Consider the following 27,056-nt stretch of genomic DNA (forward strand, 5'->3'; position numbering starts at 1 on the left):
AACCTATCTGCCCGCGTCTTAAATATATTTAGCGAGGTAGCCTCCACCACTTCAATGGGCAGAGAATTCCAGAGATTCACCACCCTTTGAGTGAAGAAGTTCCTCCTCAACTCCGTTCTAAACTGCCCCCCCCCTTATCTTGAGGCTGTGCCCTCCAGTCCTGCTGTCCTTTCTGAGCGGGAAGAACCTCTCCACCTCTACCCTATCCATCCCCTTCATCATCTTATATGTCTCAGTAAGATCCCCCCCTCATCCTTCTAAACCCCAACAAGTACAAGCCCAGTCTATTCAGCCTCTCTTCATAGTTCAACCCCCTCAACTCCGGTATCAGCCTAGTTAACCTCCTCTGCACTCCCTCCAAGGCCAAAGTATCCTTGCACAAGTGCGGCAACCAAAACTGCACACAGTACTCCAGCTGCGGCCTCACCAGTGCCCTGTACAGTTGCAGCAAGACCTCCCTACTTTTATATTCAATCCCCCTCGCTATGAAGGCCAGCATCCCATTGCCTTCCTGATCACCTGCTGCACCTGTAGGCTGGGTTTTTGCGACTCATGCACAAGGACCCCCAGGTCCCTCTGCACCGTAGCATACTGCAGCTTTTCTTAACTAAGGTTCTTAACTAAGTTTTCTTAACTAAGGTTCTATAAAGCTGCAACATGACTTGCCAATTTTTAACTCAATGGCCCGCTCGATGAAGGCAAACAGTACCACAGAATGTAGTTGAGGCCATTCATTGTCTGATTTCAGAAGCCATGATGTGGAGATGCCAGCATTGGATTGAGGTGGGCATAGTAAGAAGTCTCACAACTCCAAGTCAAAGCCTTGCAGGTTTATTTGGAATCACAAGCTTTTGGAGCGCTGCTCCTTCATCAGCAAACTCCTTCATTCACCTGATGAAAGAGCAGAACTCCAAAAGCTCGTGATTCTAAATAAACTTGTTGGACTTTAACTTGGTGCTGTGAGAATTCTTACTGATCTCAAGAAGAAATTAGATATAGCGCTGAGGGATAAAAGGATCAAGGGATATGGGGGGAAGGGGATATTAGGGTAGTGAATTGGATGATCAGCAATGATCAAAATGAATGGTGGAGCAGGCTCGAAGGGCCGAATGGCCTACTCCTGCTTCTAGTTTGTGTGTTTCTATTAAATGATGTGAGCTGCCAGTCACATGCTAAGAATACATTTGTCAGTATGTGATATTGACATGCCACATCTTCACATCACAAGGCAGACTAATGATACAATTACCCAGTGTTAATTGTGGCAGAACCTAGTGGGTAGTTATGCAAAATACTTGGCAGGAAATATTCATTAGAAGCCATCATTTCCAAGTACATTCAAGTACTTGATTAGCCATTATCTTCCATGCCTCTTTTCACTGTAACAGATGCAACGCGTGCCAGCTATCGATCATTGCACTGACATCAGTCAGGAGACTCAGTGCATTTGAGCTTCCTTCACCATTGCCTTTCTGATACAAAACAAACGATAAACAACACTTTCAAAACTTCGAAAGCAGCTCAGCAAATGCTCCTCGGTTTCAACTGAAGTGTGATGCCCTGCAATTGATCTCTGAGCACTTTTTGATTTGATTTATTATTGTCACATGTATTAGTTTTCTGTGACAAGAGAAACATTCCGGAGAGATGGGTGCCCGAAAATCCCACCGTCAGCCTGTTCCTTGATCTCCTCCACGCTCCCTGTTCTTACAACTCTGTATATTTTATGGATGAAAATGATTTTGATTTGATTTGATTTATTATTGTCACAGTGAAAAATATTGTTATTTGCACACGATACTAACAAAGCATACCATTCATAGAGAAGGAAAGAGTGCAGCATTTAGTGTTACAGTCATAGCTAGGGTGCAGAGAAAGATCAACTTAATGACTCTCACCAACTTTTACAGATGGACCATAAGAACATAAGAACATAAGAAATAGGAGCAGGAGTAGGCCATCTAGCCCTTCGAGCCTGCCCCGCCATTCAATAAGATCATGGCTGATCTGTCGTGGCTCAGTTCCACTTTCCCGCCCTCTCTCCATAACCCTTAATCCCCTCTCTTATCAAGAACCCATCAACCTGCTTCTTAAAAATATTTAGCGAGGCAGCCTCCACCACTTCAACGGGCAGAGAATTCCAGAGATTCACCACCCTTTGAGTGAAGAAGTTCCTCCTCAACTCCGTTCTAAACCGCCTCCCCTTTATCTTGAGGCTGTGCCCCCTAGTCCTACTGTCTTTTTTGAGCGGGAAGAGTCTCTCCACCTCTATCCTATCCATCCCATTCATCATCTTATACGTCTCAATGAGATCTCCCCTCATTCTTCTAAACTCTAACGAGTACAAGCCTAGTTTATTCAGCCTCTCCTCATAGCTCAATCCCCTCAACTCCGGTATCAGCCTAGTAAACCTCCTCTGCACTCCCTCCAGGGCCAAAATATCCTTGCGCAGGTGCAGCGCCCAAAACTGCACACAGTACTCCAGCTGCGGCCTCACCAATGCCCTATACAGCTGCAGCAAGACCTCCCTACTTTTATATTCAATCCCCCTCGCTATGAAGGCCAGCATCCCATTCGCCTTCCTGACCACCTGCTGCACCTGCAAGCTGGGTTTTTGCGACTCATGCACAAGAGAAAGCATTCTTTCTGGTTTGATCAAGCAGACGCAGCACGGATTCGTGAAAGGGAAGTCATGCTTAACAAATTTATTGGAATTCTATGAGGATGTGACTTGTGCGGTAGACAGAGGGGAACCTATGGATGTGGTGTTTTTAGATTTCCAGAAGGCGTTTGATAAGGTGCCTCACAAAAGGTTGCTGCAGAAGGTTAGGGTGCACGGAGTTGGGGGTAAGGTGTTAGTGTGGATAGAGGATTGGTTATCTAACAGGAAGCAGAGAGTTGGAATCAGTGGGTGCTTTTCTGATTGGCAGTTGGTGACTAGTGGAGTGCCGCAGGGATTGGTGCTGGGGCCTCAACTGTTTACCATTTACATAGACAATCTGGAGGAGGGGGCTGAGTATAGGGTAACAAAATTTGCTGATGACACGAAGATGAGAGGAAAAGCAAATTGCGTGGAGGGTGTGGAAAGTCTGCAGAGAGATCTGGATAGGCTGAATGAGTGGGCGAGGACCTGGCAGATGGAGTATAATGTTAGCAAATGTGAGGTTATCCATTTTGGTAGAAATAATAGTAGGAGGGATTATTATTTAAAGGGTGAAAAGCTGCAGCATGCTACAGTGCAGAGGGACCTGGGGGTCATTGTGCACGAATCGCAAAAACCCAGTCTGCAGGTGCAGCAGGTGATCAAGAAGGCGAATGGAATGTTGGCCTTTATAGTGAGGGGGATAGAATATAAAAGCAGAGAGGTCTTGCTGCAACTGTACAGGGTACTGGTGAGGCCGCAGCTGGAGTACTGTGTGCAGTTTTGGTCCCCATATATGCGAAAGGATATATTGGCCTTGGAGGGAGTACAGAGAAGGTTCACTAGGCTGATACCAGAGATGAGGGGGTTAGCTTATGAAGAGAGATTGAATAGACTGGGTCTGTACTCGTTAGAGTTTAGAAGGCTGAGGGGGGATCTTATAGAGACTTACAAGATAATGAAGGGGCTCGATAGGGTAGAGGTAGAGAGATTCTTCCTGCTTAGAAAGGAAAGCAGAACTAGAGGGCACAGCCTCAAAATAAGGGGCGGGGGTGGTGCAGTTTAGAATGGAGTTGAGGAGGAACTTCTTCATTCAAAGGGTGGTGAATCTCTGGAATTTTCTGCCCACTGAAGTGGTGGAGGCTGCCTCGTTGAGTATATTTAGGTCACGGGTAGATAGATTTCTGATAGACAAGGGAATTAAGGGTTATGGGGAGAAAGTGGGAAAGTGGAACTGATTCACTTCAGATCAGCCATGATCTTATTGAATGGCGGGGCAGGCTCGAACGGCTAGATGGCCTACTCCTGCTCCTATCTCTTATGTTCTCATGGTTGTATCACAGCTTGATGCGGCTCCTGCTCTGCCCAAGACCACAAGAAACTACAAACACTACATTCTGCACTCTCTCATTTCCTTCTCTATGAACGGCATGTTTTGTCTGTGTAGTGCACAAGAAACAATACTTTTCATTATATGTTAATACATGTAACAATCATAAATCAAATCAAATCCAGTTGTGAATGTAGCCCAACCCATCATGTAAAACAGTCCCCCATCCATTGATTCTGTCTAGACTTCCTGCTGCCTTGGAAAAGCAGTCAGCATGAGGAAGGACCTCGTGCACCCCAGGCATTCTCTATTCCACCTCCTTCATTTGGAAAAAAGATACAAAAGTCTGAGGTCACGTACCAACCAACTGAAGAACAGCTTCATCCCTGTGGCCATCAGACTTTTGGATGGACTTCCCCTGCATTAAGTAGAACTTTCTCTACACACTAGCTATGACTGTAACACTGCATTCTGCACTGTCTCCTTTCCTTCTCTATGAACGGTATGCTTTGTCTGTACCACATGCAAAAAAAAATACTTTTCACTGTATACTAATACAAGTGACAATAATAAATCAAATCAAATAATGTTGGTCTGGGTCAGTTTCAGATCGGGTGTCTTTAAGAACATAAGAACATAAGAAATAGGAGCAGGAGTAGGCCATCTGGCCCTTCGAGCCTGCCCCGCCATTCAATAAGATCATGGCTGATCTGTCGTGGCTCAGTTCCACTTTCCCGCCCTCTCCCCATAACCCTTAATCCCCTCTCTTATCAAAAACCCATCAACCCGCTTCTTAAAAATATTTAGCGAGGCAGCCTCCACCACTTCAACGGGCAGAGAATTCCAGAGATTCACCACCCTTTGAGTGAAGAAGTTCCTCCTCAACTCCGTTCTGAACCGCCCCCCCTTTATCTTGAGGCTGTGCCCCCTAGTCCTACTGTCTTTTTTGAGCGGGAAGAGTCTTTCCACCTCTATCCTATCCATCCCATTCATCATCTTATACATCTCAATGAGATCTCCCCTCATTCTTCTAAACTCTAACGAGTACAAGCCTAGTTTATTCAGCCTCTCCTCATAGCTCAACCCCCTCAACTCCGGTATCAGCCTAGTAAACCTCCTCTGCACTCCCTCCAAGGCCAAAATATCCTTGCGCAGGTGCGGCGCCCAAAACTGCACACAGTACTCCAGCTGCGGCCTCACCAGTGCCCTATACAGCTGCAGCAAGACCTCCCTACTTTTATATTCAATCCCCCTCGCTATGGTCCTGAAGATCACTAAATCTATAAGAGATTGACTTGGAGCAGTGTTAAAGAGTTTAAACGAGTTAGAAAAAAATTTTAGAAGCACAGAACGAGACTAAACGATAGAATTAGAAGGTATACTGGGCACAGCTTGCAAGAAATCGCCTTGCTCCGACACCATCTTGGGAAAAAAAATCTCAAACATTTTAATATTTTCCTATCCGAAGTTGAGGTATTTGGTGACGCAGCTGATCTTATTTTTATCACCGTGTGAGAACGGTTTGAATACTTGGCGATGTTTGGATGTTTAATTGATGCAAGCAAAACAATTAACAAAGCCATTAGTGAACATGTACTTGAGAAGGCCATGCTGCCGGCAGGTTTGGTTGAGGGAAGCGATGTCTTGATGTAGTGCAGCGACAAAGAAGCATTCCGTTAGCGTATGCTTAACATTTTAGAATTATCACAATACTAGTTCTCGAGTGCTGCTTTTTACGACTATCTGAGTACACATTACAATGTCACTATGTTCCTCCGATCTCCCAGCGGTGACTGTGAGCCATCCTGATGCAGATGATATTTCTTTATTGAACTATCTCCAGGGTGCGCTAAAGATGCTGTCTGCAATTCCTTTGGTTAACAAGCAGCTGTTTGCTGATGCTCACTACTCCGTTATGTTGATGAGCTAGAATTTCATATTCTGGAAAGCTCGGAAGAGATACAAAAAATGCACGGCCAAGCCTATTCGGAAAGGATTGGCCGGCAGGTTATTGTTTCTCTTGGCAAACTGAGGGGTGACCTTATGGAGGCCTTTAAAATGATGAAGGGTTTTGATAGGAAGGATACAGGAAGACTGTTTCCGCTTACAGGGAAAAGGTCATCAATATAAAATAATCACCAAGAAATCCATCAAGGAAATGAGAAGAAACTCTTTTCCCAAAGGAATGGTGAGAATGAGAAACTTGTCACCTCAGGGAGTGCTTAAAGTTTATCATGTATTTATCATTGCCACAAGTAGGCTTACATTAACACTGCAACGAAGTTACTGTGAAAAGCCCGGCACCTGTTCGGGAGGAACGTGCAGACTCCGCAGAAACAGTGACCCAAGCCGGGAATCGAACCTAGGTCCCTGGCACTGTGAGGAAGCAGGGGCGACACGATGGCACAGTGATTAGCACTGCTGCCCCACAGCGCCAGGGACCCGGTTTGAATCCTGGCTTTGGGACACTATCTGTGTGGAGTCTGCACATTCTCCCCTATGTCTGCATGGGTTTCCTCCAGGTGCTCCAGTTTCCTCCCACAATCTGAAAGGCGTGCTGGTTAGGTGCATTGGCCTTGCCAAATTTCCCCTCAGTGTACCCGGACAGGCACCAGAGTGTGGCAAAAAAGGGATTTTCACAGTAACTTTATTGCAATGTTAATGTAAGCCTACTTGTGTCTAATGAATAAATAAAGCTTTACTGAACACTGAGAGTTATAATGGTAGATTTAGATGAGGAAAAGGGGGAGGAGATTGGGATTGGCTGGGCCAAATGGCCTTTTTGTGTGTGCCCTGTATCCTATGTAATCCTCTGGAAACCAGGATCTAAGTTTGACACTTCAACATCAGTTTAGTCGTATGAAGGCATTGTGAAAGGTTGTGTCAGGTATCACTGCTGTTGCAGTGCCGTTGGAGATAATTGATGGGCAGAATGTTACAGCCCTTTTTGCAGACCCAATCTTCTGTACCTGTCAGACTCCATAGCGTTTTCAACGGTTTGCTGTGTTTTACAGCCCCACTCCTACAGCGACAGGGCCACAAACCCCCCCAGTAGTTACGTACTTTACATTAGGACAGAAATATCAGTCCCAAAATGAGAGGGAGCCCCACGGGGAATATAAACACCAGCATTGTTCTAATGGTCCAAAATGCTTGTTAGTGCTTTGCAAGTACTCTACAATATTCATTGTTCAGAGGTAACTCACAGAGAGCATTTCATAGAAAAGATGTACATGGTAAAGTAGGGGAACTGAAGACCTACTATTGTAGGGACCATTTAGGATGTATCTGAGCTGCTGAAGGAGAGTTGGGAGGACAGGGTGATTATAACAATGGAAAGATCACTAAGCGCTACAGAGATTCTCCAAAATAGGAAGCAGATGAAAGGAATGACAAAAAATAACGTTGACAAGGTCAACAAACTCAGTAATGTCAATAATATGTTAAGGGATGGAATCCTTTGCCAAGAAAATACTGGAAGAGAACCTGCCTAGGAATAAAAACAGAATGGGAAGCAGCAATCATTACACTGCCAGTGAATGGATATAATTACATAGCGTTTACGTCACCAGACTAGTCATCCAGAGACCAGGACCAATCACCCAGAGATATGAGTTCAAATCCCATTACAGCAGCTGGGAGGTTGAAAATCCATGAACTACAAGAAAAATCCAGAATATAAAGCTAGTATCGTTTATCCTGCCCTTGAAACTGTTGGATTTACTGGTCTGCTGTCCCGTTCTGGCTTATTTGTGACTTCAGACTCGCAGTAATGTGGTTGACTCTTAACCTGTCTCTGAAATGAGTCCGTCACAGCAACTTGTTATGCAGACAATCAGAGTAAACCCAGATGTACCACATCGACTTAGACGCTGAATATGACAAAGGCCCACTCGATCTAGTCAAAAGCTACAAAGTGCTCCTTATTAACATCTGAGAACTTGTGCCGAAATTGGTATTCAGCATGAGTGAATCGTGACGTCAAACAGTATCTAATGTTGATTTGATGCCATGGGTGGCATGGTGGCACAGTGGTTAGCACTGCTGTGTCACAGTGACAGGGACCCGGGTTCGATTCCTGGCTTGGGTTACTGCCTGTGCGGAGTCTGCACGTTCTCCCTGTGCCTGTGTGGGTTTCCTCCCACAGTCCGAAAGGCTTGTTGTTTAGGTGCATTGACCCGAACAGATGCTGGAGGGGCAAATCAGACAATAATGTTCCTTAGTTGTTGCCCAAGCCCTCCTTGGTGAGGATGCCCTGGCCGGCCAGGCAGCTATTCTTGGGGCCCTGAAAGGGAGGTTTGCAATGGGGGATAGCAAAAGGTCCTCTTCTCCCTGGAGAGACGAAGGTTGAGAGGCGACCTGATAGAGGTTTATAAAATGTTGAGAGGAATAGATAGGGTGGATTCTTGGAGGCTATTTCCTAGGGCTGAAATGGTCGCTAAGAGAGGACACAGGTTTAAGGTGCTGGGGAGCAGGTATGGAGGAGATGTTAGGGGTAAGTTTTTCATTCAGAGGGTGGTGAGTGAGTGGAATTGGCTGCCGTTGGTGGTGGGAGAGGTGAACTCGCTGGGGTCTTTTAAAAGGCTTCTGGATGAGTACATGGGATCTAATGGGATTGGAAGTTACAGATAGTTCTATGGCTTGGTAGGTATAGATGTGGTCGGCGCAACTTGTGGGCCGAAGGGCCTGTTTGTGCTGTAGTGTTCTATGTTCTGTGTTGATGGCCATCCCATCTGTAGCTTGCTCTTCTCGTGAGCGATGGTGAAGTCCGTGATTTGTGAAAGTGAAGAAGGCAGGAATATACTTTCATTCTGATTGTCCCCAGAATTGCTGGAGGAAAGGGCTCAGTCACTGTCAGCCCCACGATGTGGATATCCGTCACTTCCTGAGTGCTTGATCAGTGCAGCTCTGCCTGTCCCTTGGCAGTTTGCTGCTGCTCCCTGCCATTGTGTGTGACCCTGTCTTGCAAGGGAGAGGGATGAATGCCAATGGGCATATGGCACTGTGTTTGGGTGATGTGCCTGCCAGAGTTCAATCACGGAAGATGCAAGATGTAGTTATGAGGCAACATTGGCAAGTGTGTGAAGGGTGAGGTGGAGCAGATGTCTGGCTGTCAGGTGTAAGTGCTGACTGCTGATGGATGAGTGAAGGAGATATAGTGATTAGCACTGAGTGCTGACTGCTGATGGATCAGTAAGGGAGGCACAGTGGTTAGCACTGAGTGCTGACTGCTGATGGATGAGTGAGGGAGGTGTGATGCATTGAGTCGTTGGAGAGTTGGGCGGCACAGTAGCATGGTGGTTAGCAAAGCTGCTTCACAGCTCCAGGGACCTGGGTTTGATTCCTGGCTCGGGTCACTGTCTGTGTGGAGTTTGTACATTCTCCTCATATCTGCGTGGGTTTCCTCCGGGTGCTCTGGTTTCGTCCCACAGTCCAAAGATGTGCGGGTTAGGTTGATTGGCCATGTTAAAATTGCCCCTTCGTGTCCTGAGATGTGTAGATTAGAGGGATTAGCAGGTAAAATATGTAGGGATATGGGGATAGGGCCTGGGTGGGATTGTGGTTGGTGCAGATTCAATGGGCAGAAGGGCTTCTTTCTGCACTGTAGGATTCTATGGTTCTATCTATGGGTCTTGTATTAAACAGGAGATGTTAGTTGAAGATTTATTCACTAACCTTGATCACTCGTCAGTGAACTTTTCCCAGAACTGCTGCCCGGTCCTTGGTGCTAAACTTCTGCAACCCACTTCCCAGGTCACCTCCCATTCCCTCCACACGGTGTGCTAGAAATTCTCCTGGCCCCTTTGGAAACATGGCCTCTCCTCCTGTTTGGCTAAAACCAGGAACACCACATCCAAGAATCTGGGAGCCCTTTCTCTGACCCTGTTGATGCGTGACTATTCTTTTTCCTTCCAGCAAAGTCTTCCTGAGACTATTCTATCTACTGCCGTAACCTCTTCTTTAGGGAGGACAGACTGCCTTTAAGAAGTGCAGATGAGCCAGACATCACGCTAGCCACGCATGCACCTGATGAGCGTGCAGCCAGTCAGTCGCACAGTTGAGGCTGGGCCACAGGCTTCAGTCTTGTTGATGAGCCTGAAGCCTCCTTCAACAAGACTGGATGTCAGGTAATCGCTGAACACAAAACCCTGCACCCAGTATCAGGTTCAATCACACCTGAATGTGAGTGAAGATTGATGGGGTGACACAGTGGCACAATAGTTAGCACTGCTGCCTCACAGCACCAAGGACCTGGGTTCGATTCCTGGTTTGGATGGCTGTCTGTGTGGAGTCTGCACGTTCTTCCTGTAGCTGCTGGATTTCCTCCGGTTTCCTCCCACAGTCCAAAGATGTGCGAGTTAGGTCGCTTGGCCATGCTAAATTAACCCTGAGTGTCCTGGGGATGCATCGGTTAGAGGGATTAGCGGGGTGAATATGTGGTGTTACGGGAATATGGCCTGGGTGGGATTGTTGTTGGTGCAGACTCAATGGGCTGAATGGCTTCCTTGTACACTGTAGGGTTTCCGTGGTTTCTCTGATTTTCTTTGACCCACTCCACCCTTTCTCTAAGTTAGGAAGCATCCAGTCTCGGTTCTGTGGCTCCCTTTGCAAACATGAATTCACTATTTAAGGGACGAACCTATTTGTTACTAAGCTGTACTCTCCTTGTCAGGATACTTTCCTTATTTTACCATCACAATACTTCACTGTCGGATAAATAACATCTTTGCTCTAACATTCTGTAATTCCCAGCTGGGGCACTGTCTACCTTTTATTTATTCTCTGTTTGGCTGCTCAGAGATAATGTTTAGGCTCGGTCTCAACCGCCATGCGTAATGGGATTTATTGCACAAAATGTGGCCCTTACACTGCCTGCTTCCAATAACACAACGATTAAGAAGTAGGTTATCCGGGAGTACCGAGTGCGTAAAAATGGGAGTCGTGTCAGGCTGCGCTAACAAATTGGAATGATTTATTTGAACCATCAGACACCTCAAACCCAGCTGCTGCTGCCTCAAATCTGATCAGCTGGAGTGACAGAGCTGATAGTCCGTCTATTGTATTTGTCATGGTGCCACACACTGCATGGCAAACAGGCGTGACGGGTGGCAGACGGGGAGTCGAAAGACAGCTGGGGCCCTGCACATAAAGGAAGCGCGTGCAATTCTGATTAACACCGTTCGTTTTCACCTCTGGCTCTTCCCCCACCCCAGTTCAAACCTCCCTGGAGGCGGCTTTGCCGCTCTTGTGCGAACTGACTCTGAAAGGTCCCGGGCAAGGTCCAAGTGAGCCTGAGGCCGTTGCCTCCGAGTGCCTGCTAATTGGCAGCAAACTGACAATCTCACTCAAGGCAGATCAAACAGGGGCGGCTGCAAAGACACTTCTCTCTGGCATACGTCCGCCCTGCCCTCTGGCTCTGCTACTTTTGACCCAGAGGTGGCCCAGGTTGAGAATGTTCCTTTGCTGGAATGCCTGAATCTGATGAGCTGAGGGGAAGGTGCTATGTGCTGTTGTGGCAATCCTCCTCTGCTTGCTGTCAGCCAGGAAAACAATTGGCTTTGCTTCCCCTCTTTGTGTTTCGCAATGTTGCGGCTGATTATTTAAGGCAGGCCAGTACGAGGCGAGGGTTAGTCGGTCCTGTCATTATTTTCCATTGCTCCAGGCAATTGAACAGTCACTGGTATTGGGTACTGCACATTATAATTAAGCTGGTGCTATGTCAGGATGAACAAATGAGCTTGTTTATTCATTTGAACACATCACAACTCCTTTAAGTATTCGAGGGATTCATGCCTTGATTGTAAATATAACGGGACAGAAAAGTATTCCTCAAAATCATTAGCATTCAAGACTAAACCCTGGAAAAGGAACAGAAGGGTTAGTTTTAGGAACATTAGTCTCAGTGGCCCTTTTCAACTGATTCATCTTCCTCTGCGCATCTCATTCCTTACTCTCTCCAGAAATAGACCTAGGGCAGGATTTTCAGGCCACTGACCAGCAGATGGTTTCCCGGTCCCGCCAATGTAACCACCCCCCACCCCGTCTCAGGTTTCTCAGTGCCAAGGGATGGATACAATGGGAAAACCTATTGACAATGGTGGGTCCAAAAGATTCTACAGCCGGCCAATGGCAGCCGCCCCCCACCCCCCCCCCCCCCCCCCCCCCCCCCACTGCTGAGAAACATTCCGCAGGGAGAGGGGCCCAAAATTCCCACTGTCAGTCTGTCCCCTGATCTCCTCCAAAGTACCTGTTTCTACAACTCTACATATCCTACGGACGGAAATAATTTTGATTTGGTTTATTATTGTCACATGTATTAGTGTACAGTGAAAAGTATTGTTTCTTGCGCGCTATACAGATAAAACATGCCATTCATAGAGAAGGAAACGAGTGTGGAGAATGTAGTGTTACAGTTATAGTTAGGGTGTGGAGAAAGATCAATTTAATGCAAGGTAGGTCCATTCAAAAGTCTGACAGCAGCAAGGAAGAAGCTGTTCTTGAGTTGGTTGGTCGGTGACCTCAGACTTTTGTACCTCCTTCCCAATGGAACAAGGTGGAAGAGCGTATATCTGGGGTGTGTGGGGCCCGTGATTATGCTGGCTGTTTTTCCGAGGCAGCGGGAAGTGTAGACAGAGTCAATGGATGGATGATTATTTTAATTTCCATTTTTACTCCTGATTTATGACCCATATTTTTTGGTATTTGAGTCCTGCACCAACAGTGAGAAGACTTGACCGCATTGTTAATCCATTTCATATTCTTGAAAACTTTGATAAGGTCATCTCCAAATTGCATTTTTTTTCCTCAAGAAATCAAACCATTTCTCATTGACCTTTCCTCGTTACATTCCCGACACCCGGTGCCACCTCCATTACTTGCTCTGCCTTCTCTCAAAGGCAGCAACGTTGCTTCAAATGATTTGACGGCCAGAGCAGCAACATGTCTCCCCGACATCGAGGAGGGATCAAGTGGAAGGATTCAGCACTGCTGGGCCAAAGCCGTGTGTGGAAAGTTGTTCACAGAATCACAGAATACTACAGTGCAGAAGAAGCCCTTTGGCCCATCGAGTCTGACCTGACTCATGAGTTGTGGGTGTCTATAACAAGATGTTGTTTGCCCACTCCAATTGCCCCTCAGAAGGTGATGGTGGGCCATAATTCGAACTGCTGCAGTGTGTGGGTTCAGTGCTGTTAGGGAGGGAGTTCTGGGATTTTAACCTACAGTACTGAATTGATGGTGATACATTTACATGGCAGGGTGTTGTGGGACTTGGAGGGAACCTTGCGGAGATGTTATTCCCATGCATTGGATGCCCTTGTTCTGCTGGGTATAATGGTTTGGAAGCTGCTGTCAAAGGGTGCTTGCTGCAGTGCATTGGTGGATTTACTGTCAGTGAGGCGCTGTGCTCAACTCACCCCACCACCTCGCACCCCCTCTACCCCCTAACCCTGAGACCAGGAGGCCCAAGCCCCACAATCCCGTGCACCCTCACCACACACACAAACACACATACTCATTCACTCACTCACTCACTCGCTCATACACTCTCACTCACTTGTTCATACACACTCACTCACTCACTCATTCATACACACTCATTCACTCACTAGTCATACACTCACTCACTCGCAGACACACACACACACACACACACACACACACACACACACACACACACACACACACACACACACACACACACACACACACACACACACACTCTTTCCCAAATCCCTTGTGTACACTATCAACACTTGTGTTCTGCTCCCTAGTGCCCAACTAGTCCTGTGTATTCCAGCCAGCCTCTCCTCCCCGTGGCTCTGGCTTGAGGTGCCGAAGCAGAGCTCCGGTGGGCTGCAGTCGCATGAAACCTACCACTGACATGGGGCAGAGAGTGAAGGAGGGGTGATGGTGGGTGAAGGAGGAAGGATAGAAGAGTGAAGGAGCAGGGATAGGGGATAAAAGAGGGGGAATGGGGAGGGGAGGATGGCTATGATCCCAGAGCAGCACGGTGGCACAGCAGTTAGCACTGCTGCCTCACAGCGCCAGGGACCCAGGTTCAATTCTGGCCTCACGTGACTGTCTGCGTGGAGACTGCATGTTCTCCCCGTGTCTGCATGGGTTTCCTTCAGGTGCTCCAGTTTGTTCCCACATTTCGAAGATGTGTAGGTTTGGTGGATTGACCACACTAAATTGCCCCTTGGTGTCCAAAAATGTATGCGTTAGATAGATTAACCATGGTAAATGTGTAGAGTTCTCGGGATAGGGTGGAGGGAGAGCCTGGGTAAGACGCTCTGTCAGAGAATTGGTGCAGACTTGATGGGCTGAATGGCCTCCTCTGCACTGCCAGGATTCTATGATTCTATGATCCTGGTGTCCACCACCTGGAGCAGGGATTTTCAAGTCCAATTCCAGCCCTGACCACGTGACAGCCACTTCGGCTGGCGGTTTCTCAGACTGGGATTCCCAAACGTCAGGGCTATACTTCCAATTGGGCAGCGTGGGCTGGGTCTCCCCATTTATTCCAGACTGGCAGTCCTCATTGTGCCACATGCAGTGTGGGAAATGTAGCTTCAGAGGGGTGAATAAATGTTTCCACAGCGCATGTGTGGAAGGTAGTCATGATGTGGAGATGCCGGCGTTTGACTGGGGTAAAACAGAAAGAAATCCCACAACACCAGTTTAACGTCCAAACAGGTTTATTTGTAGCAAAAGCTGCAAGCTTTCGGGACAGCCTGTCCCTTCTTCAGGTGGCTTGGAGTTCATGTGTAGAACCCAGGGCTCCAGCGTATCAGATAAATCTTCGCCCACTCATCTGTGCTTGGCTGAGAACAGTGATTGATTTATCAATCATGGGTAAGTTTGCAATGTATGTCCATACCTGAAACAAAAACAAAAAATGCTGGAAACTCTTAGCAGGGTCGACAGCATCTGTGGAGAGAGAATAGAGGCTGCGTTTAAGCCCAGACCTGCTGAGATCTTCCAGCATTTTCTGTTTTTGTTTCAGATCCCAGCATCTTCACTATTTTGCTTTGACATCTCTACCGGATTGTCAGTGAGGGACGATCAGAGTGTCTGCGTTTTTGGTAGCCCCTGCCAGGGCAAAGTATGATTCATTGTAAATCTGCCCCTATTGCAGTGCATCTTGTAGCTGGTACACACTGTCCCCATTGTGTACTGATGGGTGAATGTCTCAGGGAATGAAGGGGGACTAATGCATGTTGTCCATTCCAGTAATGAATAAGAAATGCTCAGATGTAACTCAGAGTCAGTCATGGTGATATGCAGCAAGAATGTTGTTGAACACTGTCAGTGTAGGATTGTTAACTGGTTCAGTCAACCTATTTGCAGTTGTACACAGCAATTAAAAATGATTTTGAACAAATTGTGGTAGAAGTTTAAATTGTTCTAATTCTCGCATTATGTTTCTTCTTACGATCATTTCGACAATTGTTATCACAGTTTATATTTTAATCAGCCTGTATAATTCAGATGAGATTTCTTATGTAACTGTCATTAATTGTGCAAACGACAGGGGACAGCTTTATCAAAATGAAATAAAAACATTTTCTTTGTTTTGTTTTTCGGGAAATTATGATAAGTGATTTATTTTGTGAAGAAGATTTGGAAATGAATTCTCCTGTGCCCAACTACTGAATGTAGCTTAGGAAAACAGGCAAAATTGCTATGTCAATCTTTCTGCACTCTTTCTAGTTTAATAATATCCTTTCTATAATAGGGTGACCAGAACTGTGCACAGTGTTCCAAGTGTGGTCTTGCCAATGTCTTGTACAACTTCAACAAGACATCCCAACTCCTGTGCTCAATGTTCTGACCAATGAAACCAAGCATACCGAATGCCTTCTTCACCACTCTGTCCATCTGTGACTCCACTTTCAATGAGCTATGAACATGTATCCCTGAGTATCTGAGTATCATGTATCTGAGTGGAACCATCCCACCCTCTCCCTCACACCCACCAATCTGAATGGAGGCATCTGACCCACTTCCCCCTGTCCCCAGTGGTCTGAGTCAGAAAGTCGCCGGAGACTCTGAACTTACCTCCTCAGAACCTGGCGCACCTGAATCGGATCTTTGCGGACCATGTCTGCTTCACGCTGAATCTGGACGGGTGAACGCGGTGAAAGGGTGAAGTGCCGGTAAGTTTGGGCGTGCAGCCCATTAAGTCAATTTAAATGTATGCAAATGCATTTAAATTGACATCATGCCCGTTTTGGGTATGGTGCTGACGACAGCCATTTTTGACCCTTGGTAAAGGGGGAACCGGCACGATGGCGGGCGCGGATCACGTTACCCACCTCACGCCCCACTTTACCATGTGTATGCACCCAAAAACGGGCGCAACTTAATGGCAAAATTGGGCCCTAAGACTCGATAACTGCATTACTTCATCTCATGATTAATACCTCACTGAGCAGATTGGTTGACAGTCTCATAGTAATTATCTTCATCCTAGCGAGCGTGCATACTCGGAAACACTTCAGTGATTGACTTGTGACTATGTGCCTTCGAGTGGGTTTTTAAAAATTCCCCTATGGATTTATTTTGTCAACCGGGTCAATGGAAATGTAAAACACATGTGTACAAAGCCCGATACATACTCGAGTAGGATTGAGCATTGATCAAGACCATTGCGTTGATGTATTCCCCTCACAACTCTGTTCTTGATGCATGGCATGTTGGAAATGATTATTGTCTGTCACTGTCACTGCAAAGAAATGATTCTGATGCCCTACAGCTAACCATCTCAAAATAAGGCAAGGTTACGATGTTTCAATTCATTTCAACTTGCATTCGGTTTCGCCTTGGTTATGCAGTTGAAAGGAAAATATCTCCGTTATTTGACAGCTCTTTATAGTTTGATTCTTCATTCTTGTGGAAGCAGATATGAGCTGTACACTAAATGAAGGTGTTTAAAATCAATGTCCATCATGCCTGCAGTCTTAAGGGTGGCACGGTTGCACAGTGGTTAGCACTGCTGTCTCGCAGCGCCAGGGACCCAGGTTTAATTCCTGGCTTGGGTCACTGGCTGTGTGAAGTCTGTACTCTCCATGTCTGCATGGGTTTCCTCCGGGTGCTCCACTTTCCTCCCACTGTCCGAAAGACGTGCTGGTTAGGTGCATTAGACACGCTAAATTCTCCCTTGGTGTGCCTCAACAGGTATCGGAGTGTGGTGACTAGGGGATTTTTACAGTAACTTCATTGCAGTATTAATGTAAGCCTACTTTTGACACTAATACTTAAACTTAATAAAACAAAAACAATAAATCTCAAGTATAAAATGCTGTAATACTTTATCAGTGTCAAATCTTTATAATTCTATCCCAAGGTCAAGAGAAGGATAGAAGATGTTCAGAAGGTTGGCTTTGACAGAAATATAACTGAAATATAATATAACCAAATAGTATTCATAATAACCAAATAGTATTCAAACTAAACCCAATAACTTCCCACCCACCACAACCAATCAATAGGTTGTTGGCTTTCACCCAGTTATTTGTCATCATTAGTTACTTTACAATAACAACAAACCTTTTCTTGATACTTGGTGCAAAATCTATTGTTTTAATCATGTGGAGTTTTTTTTTGCTAACTTATATTGGGGAAAGAAAGGCAGAAAAAATTTGGTCATGTGACTTGGGCTTTATGTTAGACAGGATTTGTTACATTGGTTAGTCACTAGACTACAACAGGGGAGGGGATGGCATAGCAATACTCTCACTGGACTAGTAGTTGACACAGGGTACTGCTCCGGGGTCCCGGGTTTGAACCCCACGACAGAAGGTAATGAAATTTAAATTCAATCAAAAGTCTAATGATGACCATGAAATCATTGACAATTGTTATAAAAAAAACTCATTCACTGATATCCTTTAAGGGAGGAGTTCCGATCTGGCCTACATGGGACTCCAGCAATGTGGTTGATTCTTAAATGGCCCCCAAAAGTGAGGCAATTAGAGATGGGCAACAAATGTTGGTCTTGCTAGCGACGACCACATCCCATGAAAGGATGAAAATACGTGCTGGCCTGACTAAAGAGCAACATTATGGCCAAATGTTCCCATTCTCCCTGCCACGGGAATCGAGGCGGATCATGGAAAAGTCCGTTGACCTTGGTTTTGGGGTGAGCGCAGGAGGAAATTCCAATCCCGTATGTCATCACCTAGAGTCAAAGAGCAAAGAGAATTACAGCACAGGAATAGGCCCTTCGGCCCTCCAAGCCTGCACCGACCATGCTGCCCGACTGAACTAAAACCCCTTACCCTTCCGGGGACCATATCCCTCTATTCCCATCCTATTCATGAAAGAACAAAGAACACAGTCATTAGAGTCATAGAGGTTTACAGCATGGAAACAGGCCCTTCAGCCCAACTTGTCCATGCTGCCCAGTTTTTGCCACAAAGCTAGTTTCAATTGCCAGCAAATGGCCCATTTCCCTCTATATTAATATTACCCATCTCACCTGTGTGAATCCGAGTGATGGAAGGAAGGTCACTGTTTAGAAATTGCCCTGACCAGGGATGTAGATACTAAAGTAACAGCTACGAAAGTTTGAATATAAGCTAGTTTGCAGCATATTTAGTATGCTTTCGATTTCTTCCTGATGGTTTGTAGTTACTTTTATCTCCTTCCTCGGATTCAGTTTGAAGGACGTCAGTTGCCACCCCTACCCATTACCTCATCCAGGTGGCCGTGATTTATGTGTGAGGTTTGATGGTGAGCATCAATCGTGGTGGCATCGCCAATATGACAGCTCTGTTTCTTCACCAACTTCCACGTGTTTACTTTCAACAGGGGTGACTTCATATCAATCAGGCCTTGGGGCTGATCGCTCCCCTCTCATAGAACAAAGAAAATTACAGCAGAGGCCTGCCTTTCGGCCCTCTGACCCTGCACTGACCCTGCTGCCCGACTTAACTAAAACCCCCTCCCCTTCCGGCGACCATACCCCTCTATTCCCATCCTATTCACGTATTTGTCAAGACACCAGGGGCTGAGCATCCGGCCCATATTGCTGTCATGATTGGGATCAGTTAATTTAATACAAGCAAGGGATTGCATCTCTAAACTTACTGTGGCTTAGCTGCTTATCCTATATGAATAACTTAATGGTAGGCTTGAACTAAACACCAATAGGTACGTAGCAGTGATGTAAAGCGAATAACCCTGTAATTTGCCTCACCCTACACTCCAAACCCCTCTCCCCATCAGCTTGGCTGAGTGTAACTGAGGAGACAAAAAGTTATTTATCAAAGCACGTTAGTCTATGAATGTTTAAAAGTTGGCAGATGAGAATGATTCACTTCTGAAGAGGAATAATTTGAGTAGAAACATTAAGGGCAGAATTCTCCCAAAGAAATTCTAAGTGTTGAATTTATGGGAAAACTGGAGTAATTCACGCTGTTTTTTTTTCAGTGGGAGTTCACACTAGAATCTCTCACACTCTGTGCAATGAGGAGGCCACCAGCATGAATATCATTACATTTCAGAGGCAGGGCCTATTCACCCTGGAGAGGCTGAAACCATTGAGCCACTGCGCACGACCTCGAATGGTCAGTCCCCTGTTTGCTGCCCAGCTCGATTCGGAGAAGCCCATGCCAAAAATCTGCCGCTGGGGGCAGATTTGTGGGAACCCCGCGTACTCCAGCCATCCCCCCCCCGCCGCGATTCTCCCGGCCTGCTGCGCTAATTTTCCAGCGCAGCGGGATGGGAGAATCCCTCTCCCCCTCCCCTCCACTCTCTCCACAGAGGTGGCCAGGTCTGCTGAGTTTAACCCACTTTTTCTGTTCTTGACTTCAGATCTCCAATATTTTGTTTTTGTTTTGATTTCTGTTACTGGGATTTAGAAGATTGATTCAGTTTTCCAAACACGATGGGAAGTTTCCCTCTGTTGGACCTAAATCATAAAACCTGGCTCCCTGCCACAGAATTACAGAGGAAGTTGTTTCCCAAAAATGGACATGCCGGAACGATGACGGATGTTCCCTTTCTTTTCAAAAAGATCCCATGCACGGACCGAAGAACATAGACGTCGTGGAGATCAAGTCCAGGCAGATCACAATCCGCTGGGAGCCGTTCGGTTACAATGTGACCCGTTGCCACAGCTTCAACCTTACAGCCCAGTACCGGTACGGGGTGGGCGGTCAGGAACATGTGGGTGAAGAAGTCTGCCAAGAGACTGGGCACATCCAGCCACAGTATACCCTCCGTGGCCTGTCACCTTATACTAACGTCAGCGTGAAACTGGTCCTGATGAACTCAGAGGGAAGGAAGGAAAGTGATGAGCTTGTGATCCAGACAGATGAAGACGGTAAGTAATAAATGTTATATGTTATTGTAGCAATTTGACAGTCAAATGCTTTCTGATAGCTACGCCAGGTATATTTAAAGTTGGAAATCTTGGGTTCAATTTTAACCTTGCACACTCAGTAATTTAGACTCTGATAGCCAGGGTCACGTTTCCTTTGACCTTAAACTTATGTTCTAAGTTAGGGGCAAAGGCACCAGAACCTTTCTTAAATTGGGTTTCCCATTATGTTATTGGAACCCTAATGCTATTTTAGTTCTGACCTCCTGTTTGCTGCCATTTCCAACATCAGCACTACAGTTTGGAGGTCTATATCCAACCCCCACTACCATTTTCTCCACCTTAGTGTTTCTCAGCTCCAGCCATACAGATTTCACACCATCAGAGCAAATACCTTTCCTAACCATTGCATTAGTTTCCTCTTTAACCAGCAATTCAACTCCACCGCCTTCTCTTTTTTGTCTGTCCTTCCCAAATACTGAATCCTCCGGTCATCCTGCAACCATGTCTCCATAATCCCGACTATACCATATCTGTTTACATCTATTTGCACCATTAATTCATCCTCAAACCTGATCTTTTTAACATTTCAGCTGGGATTCTCCTAGCCTGCTTTTCCCTGTCCATTGGTTTTGTTTTGGGAGAATCCCGGCCTACTTGCCCCACTCTGACTAGTTTTCACTGTGGCCCGGTTTGATTCTGGCCCTTGATTTCTCCGTCTATTGCTTTTCTTATTCCCTTTCTGTCTATTGTTCTTGTCCTTGATTACCCCCCTTCTGATTTCTTGCATGGCTTCCCACCCCCCTGCCATTTTAGATTAAACCCTCCCCAAGCACTTTAGCAAATACCACCCCCTCCCACCCCCACACTCAGGAAATGAGTCCTGGTCCTATCCAGGTGCGACCTCTCCAGTTTGTTAAGGTCCCACCTCCCCCAGAACCAGTCCCAATGTTCCAGGAATCTAAAACCCTCCCCCACACACCACCTCTTCAGCCCATATTCATCCGATTATATTCTGCTATCTCTGCTCTGACTAACACATGGCACTGGTAGTAATCCTGAGGTCACTACTTTTGAGGTCCTACTTTTCAACTTCCTTCCTAGCTCCCTATGTTCTGTTTCTAGGACCTCATCCCTTTTAACATAAGAACATAAGAAATAGGAGCAAGAGTAGGCCATCTAGCCCTTCGAGCCTGCCCCGCCATTCAATAAGATCATGGCTGATCTGAAGTGGCTCAAATTGCCAATGTCATTTGTACCAATGGGTAGCAAGGCCACTGGCTGTTCACCCTCCCCATTTCTGAATGTCCTGTAACTCCACTGAGACATCCTTGACCCTAGCACCAAGGAGGCAACATACCATCCTGGAGTCTCAGTTGCAGTTCAGAAATACCTATTTATTTCCCTACAATTGCATCCCCTCTATTGCATTCCAATACTTTTCTCCTTCTCTCCTGTGCAACAGAGTCAACCGTGGTGCAACTAATTTGGCTGTTGTTGCTTTCCCCTGAGAGGCCATTTCCCCCAACAGTATTCAAAATGGTATATCTGTTTGGGAGGGGAATGGCCACAGGAAATCCCTGCACTACCTGCCTTGTTCCCTTGCTCTGCCTGCTGGTCACCCATTTCCTTCCTGTCTGTGGAGTCTCAGGCCATGGTGGGACCACCTCTCTGTACGTGCTTTTCTACGATACTCGCCACCTCGCAGACCATCCACAATGTTCCCAGATGCTGCTCCAGCTCCAAAGTTCGGTGGTACGGTGGCACTATGGTTAGCACTGCTGCTTCACAGTGCCAGGGATCCGGGTGCAATTCCCAGCTTCGGTCAGTGTCTGTGTGGAGTTTGCACGTTCTCCCCAGGTCTGTGTGGGTTTCCTCCAGGTGCTCCGGTTTCCTCCCACATTCTGAAAGATGTGTTGGTTAGGTGCATTGACCTGAAGAAGCGCTGGACTGTGGCAACTAGGGGAATTTCACTCCATTGCAGTTTTAATGTAAGCCTTATTTGTGATTAATAAGTAAACTTTTCCAGAAGCTGCAGCTGGAGATGTTTCCTGCACATACCTTGGTCCCAGGCTCTGGGACCAATGTTTTTGGCTTCCCACATAGAGCAGGAGGAGCACACCACAGTTTTGAGCTCTCCTGTCGTGACTTACTCCATTAAATGGAAGATGTTTACTATCAAATAATATCAATTACTTCTTTCCTAGTCCTCATTATGACAGAATGTAGCCCTTACAAAGTATAAACCACAAAAAGACCTTATAAACGATGAGTGATAAAAGTCACAATTCTTACCAGACTTTCCCTACCATTTACCAGTCAACTTTCTCACTTATAGCCTCTACTGCTGAAGTACAGCAAGACCACTCTCTGGAGATTTAAGAAGTTAGAACACAAAGACAAAAAGCAAAGATCACCCCTTTCCCCTCTGCATCCAATGCCCACTGTGTCCAAATGCCTGATATCCGCACTCACTCATGATGTGCTCTCTCCCAGCTTACCGATGCAATGTGACTGCAGTAAAGTACAATGAAATACAATGTAACTGCACTGCATCTATCACAGTATTTGTGATGGTTTACATGGGTCTCTATAAGCTTCATATATAAGCAGAGATATATTTATTGCCGATCTGAAAAGTAAATTGAAATATAATTCTAAGCATGTACTTCCACTGCACAAAGATTTTGAGTTTATTTTTACTTCTCTTAAAACAATTTCTATGGGTGGCACGGTGGCACAGTGGTTAGCACTGCTGTCTCACAGTGCCGGGTTAGATTCTGGCCCTGGGTGACTGTGCAGAGTCTGCATTCTCTCCCTCTGTCTTTGTGTGTTTCCTCCCACAGTCCAAAGATGTGCAGGTTAGGTGGATTGGTCATGCTAAATTGCCCCTTAGTTTGTCTGAGTGTGTTTGTGTGGCTATGCCTGATGTGGCGCTGTGCCCCTCAAGTTATAAGCCCCTGGTGAAAGACTAGTGACCTGTTCCAGGAGTAATTAGTTACAGAAACAGATGAAAGTCTGACCTATGCACAGTCAGACTGAGGAAAGGTTTAGAGAGAAAGTGATAAACAATTTCTATCCAGATCCTCTCAGACTACACTATTCCAGGGTGGACATGTCAGGGCAGTGGTATATTCCACAAGTGGCAGCCTGCACTCCTCTGCCTAAAAAACTGTCTGTTTGTTATTAACTCCACTGACCCCTGGCAGCAGGTTTTAAAATTCCAGCCTGTTCAGAATCGCAGGATGATTTTTTTGAGGTGAGATAACGATCTGGTGGATTCAATCATAACTTTCAAAAGGGAATTGGAAAGGTACTTGAAAATGAAAAAAAAAACTTGCAGAGCTACTGGGAAAGAGCTGGGGCGGGGGATTAATTGGATAGGTCTTTGAAAGAGCCAGCGCAGGCCAGGCACAGTGAGCCACATGGCACCCCCTTCTGCGCTATATAATTCAATAATAAAAGGGTGAAGCTTGTGCAGCTCGTTTGATGAGAGTAAGAATTGGCGATTCTGTCTCTGTTGGAAAGGAAACTTTGGCCCATTCACTTCTGATCCCTGAGTCCCTCTCCGATCTGCAGAACTTTGTGAGATTTGCACAACATAATCGTGTGGTACAAGAATACAACAACAGCAAGAACATATAATTATTGCAAACACAGCATGCTAAAATGCATGACCTTTGATTTGATTTATTATTGTCACATGCATTGGGATACAGCGAAAAATATTGTTTCTTGCACACCATACAGACAAAGCATACCATTCGTACAGTACAAAGGAGAGAAGGAAAGGAGAGGGTGCAGAATGTAGTGTTACAGGAATGGCTAGGAGGTAGAGAAAGATCAGGTTAATACATGGTAGGACCATTCAAATGTCTGGTGGCAACAGGGAAGAAGTTGTTCTTGAGTTGGTTTGTACATGACCTCAGACTTCTGTATCTTTTTCCCAATGGAAGAAGGTGGAAGAGAGAATGTCCGGGATGCAGTTATGTTTGCAGGAGGAAGTGCAGTCAGACACTGCAAGAGTTTGATAGGTGGAACTGGGTGACCTGACCATGGCATGTTCAATGGGCCAGCTTTACAGAAGGTGGCTGGGAATGCCCAGGAGAACGGCAGCAAGATTTCCCATTTCCTGCATGTCCAGCTGTGGAATTCATTCAGAAACCTGGGAATCTTCACGGGCACGCTTGCAATGCATAGCGAGCAGGAGGGGTTTCACCCCACAGGGAACAATGGTAAAAAGAATGAAGAAAAATCACCCCACAGAAATATAAATGGAACGTGCAGAAGGTCAGGTTAGTGAACGTTTCCCTGTCCAAAATGTTATGTCACCGAAGTGAGGGAAGGGGACTGTTTTCATAGTGTTCGTGCCACAGTCCAAAACTGCTGGGGTTATGTCCATCGGTGTGCCGGTTAGATTGATTGGCCATGCTCATTTGCTCCTTAGTGTCAGGGAGATTAGCTGTGTAAATACATGGGGTTAACAGGGATAAGGCCTGGGTGGGATTGTTGTCAGTACAGGCTTGAGGGGCTAAATGGCCTTCTTCTGCACTGTAAGGGTTCTATAATTCTATGTGGAATCCCATTCTTTGCTATCCTGCTGATGAGAGCCTGCAGCATGAAGGGTATACACGAAAAGCTCTGCAAAGGAAACGCCAGTTCAAATTGGTGTTCAAATCCCGGTAAAAAATCAGTAATACCAGCACCAGTCACACTGGAGATCTATTTTAAAGTATACAAGACCAGTTTGGATGGGTTATATTAGTATCCTTCATTTTCAAGGTTCTCCTTCTGGGCCATTGTCCCAAGAGTAGGGAAGCCTTATTAACTCTTGAGAGGAGTTGCCTTTGATTTGATTTGATTTATTATTGTCACATGTATTTACATACAGTGAAAAGTATTGTTCCTTGTGCGCTATACAAAGCATTCCGTTCATAGAGAAGGAAAGGGGAGAGTGAGAATGTAGTGTTACGGTCATAGCTAGTGTCTAGAGAAAGATCAACGTAGTGCAAAGTAGGTCCATTCAAAAGTCTGATTGCAGAAGTGGTTCTTGAGTTGGTTGCTGCATGACCTCAGACTTTGTATCTCCATAAAACTTTCTGTTCAGCCCCCTTTAGTAAGAGCACTGTAACCCCTGACCTGATTACTATCCCCACCGGGAGCCCCAAGTGTACATCATTTACCCCAAGGCAGGATCGCAGAATCCCTGCACAGCAGAAGGAGGCCATTCGGTCCAACGGGTCTGCACAACCACAATCCTGCCCAGGCCCTATTCCTGTAACCCCACATATTTACCCTGCTAATCCCCTGATGTCAATTTAGCATGGCTAATCCATCTAACCCGCGCATCTTTGGACTGTGGGATGAAACCGGAGCACCCGGAGGAAACCCATGCAGACACAGGGAGAACATGCAAACTCCGCACAGATGGTGACCTGATCTGGGAATCAAACCCGGGTCCCTGGTGCTGTGAGGCAGCAATGCTAACCGCTGGGACACCGTGCTGCCCCCAAAATGGAAAATGTACTTAGTGAGCGTTAGATAAACTATGACCTTGTTAAATGGTGCTCCTATTTCTTATGGTCTTAAGTTGGCAGATGGACACCAGCAGACAGACTTTGGCAGCACCCTTGCCAGATTCATCCAAGGATCAGGAAAGCAGGAAGTGCCCACCCTTTCTTAGGCATTGTTTTAGGAGGGTACAGCCTGCATCGTAACAGGAAATGGCTGGAGTTGATGAAACTAGGTCCTTTCCCCTTCTGACATACTCCAGCTGAAGTTACGCCAGGACTTCTGGATGCCAAGTTCTCCTTCAGAGTTGCCCTTCTGGCAACTCGTAGATTTTCTGCTCTGTATCCATGTATGTTATTTGGAAGTCGGTTTAAGTAACCCTCTGCAAACAGGTGCTTTTTAAATACAGATATGGCATTTCTTTTTGGCCCTCAGCTAATATTCAACCATTGCCATTCAGTGATGTTTTGATAGCTGAACCACTTTTCCTTGCATGGTCTGATGGTAGATATAAAAATCATGTTTATACCGTTTTCTCATCATCAATTACTGTTGTTGAAGCTCTGGTGGCAATGTGGTTAGCACTGCTACCTCACAGCACCAGGGACCTGGATTTGATTCCCGGCTTGGGTCACTCTGTGTGCGGAGGTTGCACGATCTCCCCGTGTCTGCATGGGTTTCCTCCAGGTGCTCCGGTTTTCTCCCACTGTCCAAACATGTGCAGGTTAGGTTGCTTGGCCATGCTAAATTGCCCCTTAGTGTCCCAGGATGCATAGGTCAGAAGGATTAGCAGGGTAAATATGCAGGGTTACAGGGATAAGACCTGGATGGGATAGTTGTCGGTTCAGACTCAATGGACCGAATGGCCTCTTTCTGCACTGTGAGGAATCTATGATTCTCTCCATTAGACAGCTTGTCCCTGTCCACTTCCCTCTGGAAATGGCCCCATTATTCTGTTAATCCCAGAGGATTCTGCTTCACTTCCCATAATTGTATAGCGGTAAATTATGAAGGGCTTTTGGCCCGGAAGTTACTTTGAGCATCGCTTGCCTCCATAACACAATTCCTTTTCAGCCTGAGGGCAGTTGGATCACCAGCTACTTTCAGGACATTGTGTTTGCCAATATCTCCTTCCAAGAAGTTACATGTTCTCCACGTAATCACAGTGGTCACCATTTATTTCTCTAAGACTAGCTGGGCCGCAAATGATATTTTAAGGAAATCAGACCATAAAAATAACTCAA

The 27,056-nt window shown here is 46.0% G+C and overlaps 1 protein-coding gene across 8 annotated transcripts in view; it reads left to right on the forward strand.

Annotated features, from left to right (window-relative positions):
* Positions 1–27,056, forward strand: part of LOC145346831 (receptor-type tyrosine-protein phosphatase mu) — an 834,856-nt gene that overhangs the window by 483,629 nt on the left and 324,171 nt on the right. For all 8 annotated transcript variants that reach the window (XM_080194637.1, XM_080194638.1, XM_080194639.1 and 5 more), the window contains one exon: positions 19,996–20,304. In XM_080194637.1, coding sequence (XP_080050763.1) covers positions 19,996–20,304 — 309 coding nt within the window. The remainder of the gene's footprint in view (positions 1–19,995; positions 20,305–27,056) is intronic.

Source organism: Carcharhinus amblyrhynchos, chromosome 8 (assembly GCF_965287045.1).
Source record: "Carcharhinus amblyrhynchos chromosome 8, sCarAmb.v2.hapA, whole genome shotgun sequence".
Classification (NCBI taxonomy): Eukaryota; Metazoa; Chordata; class Chondrichthyes; order Carcharhiniformes; family Carcharhinidae; genus Carcharhinus; species Carcharhinus amblyrhynchos.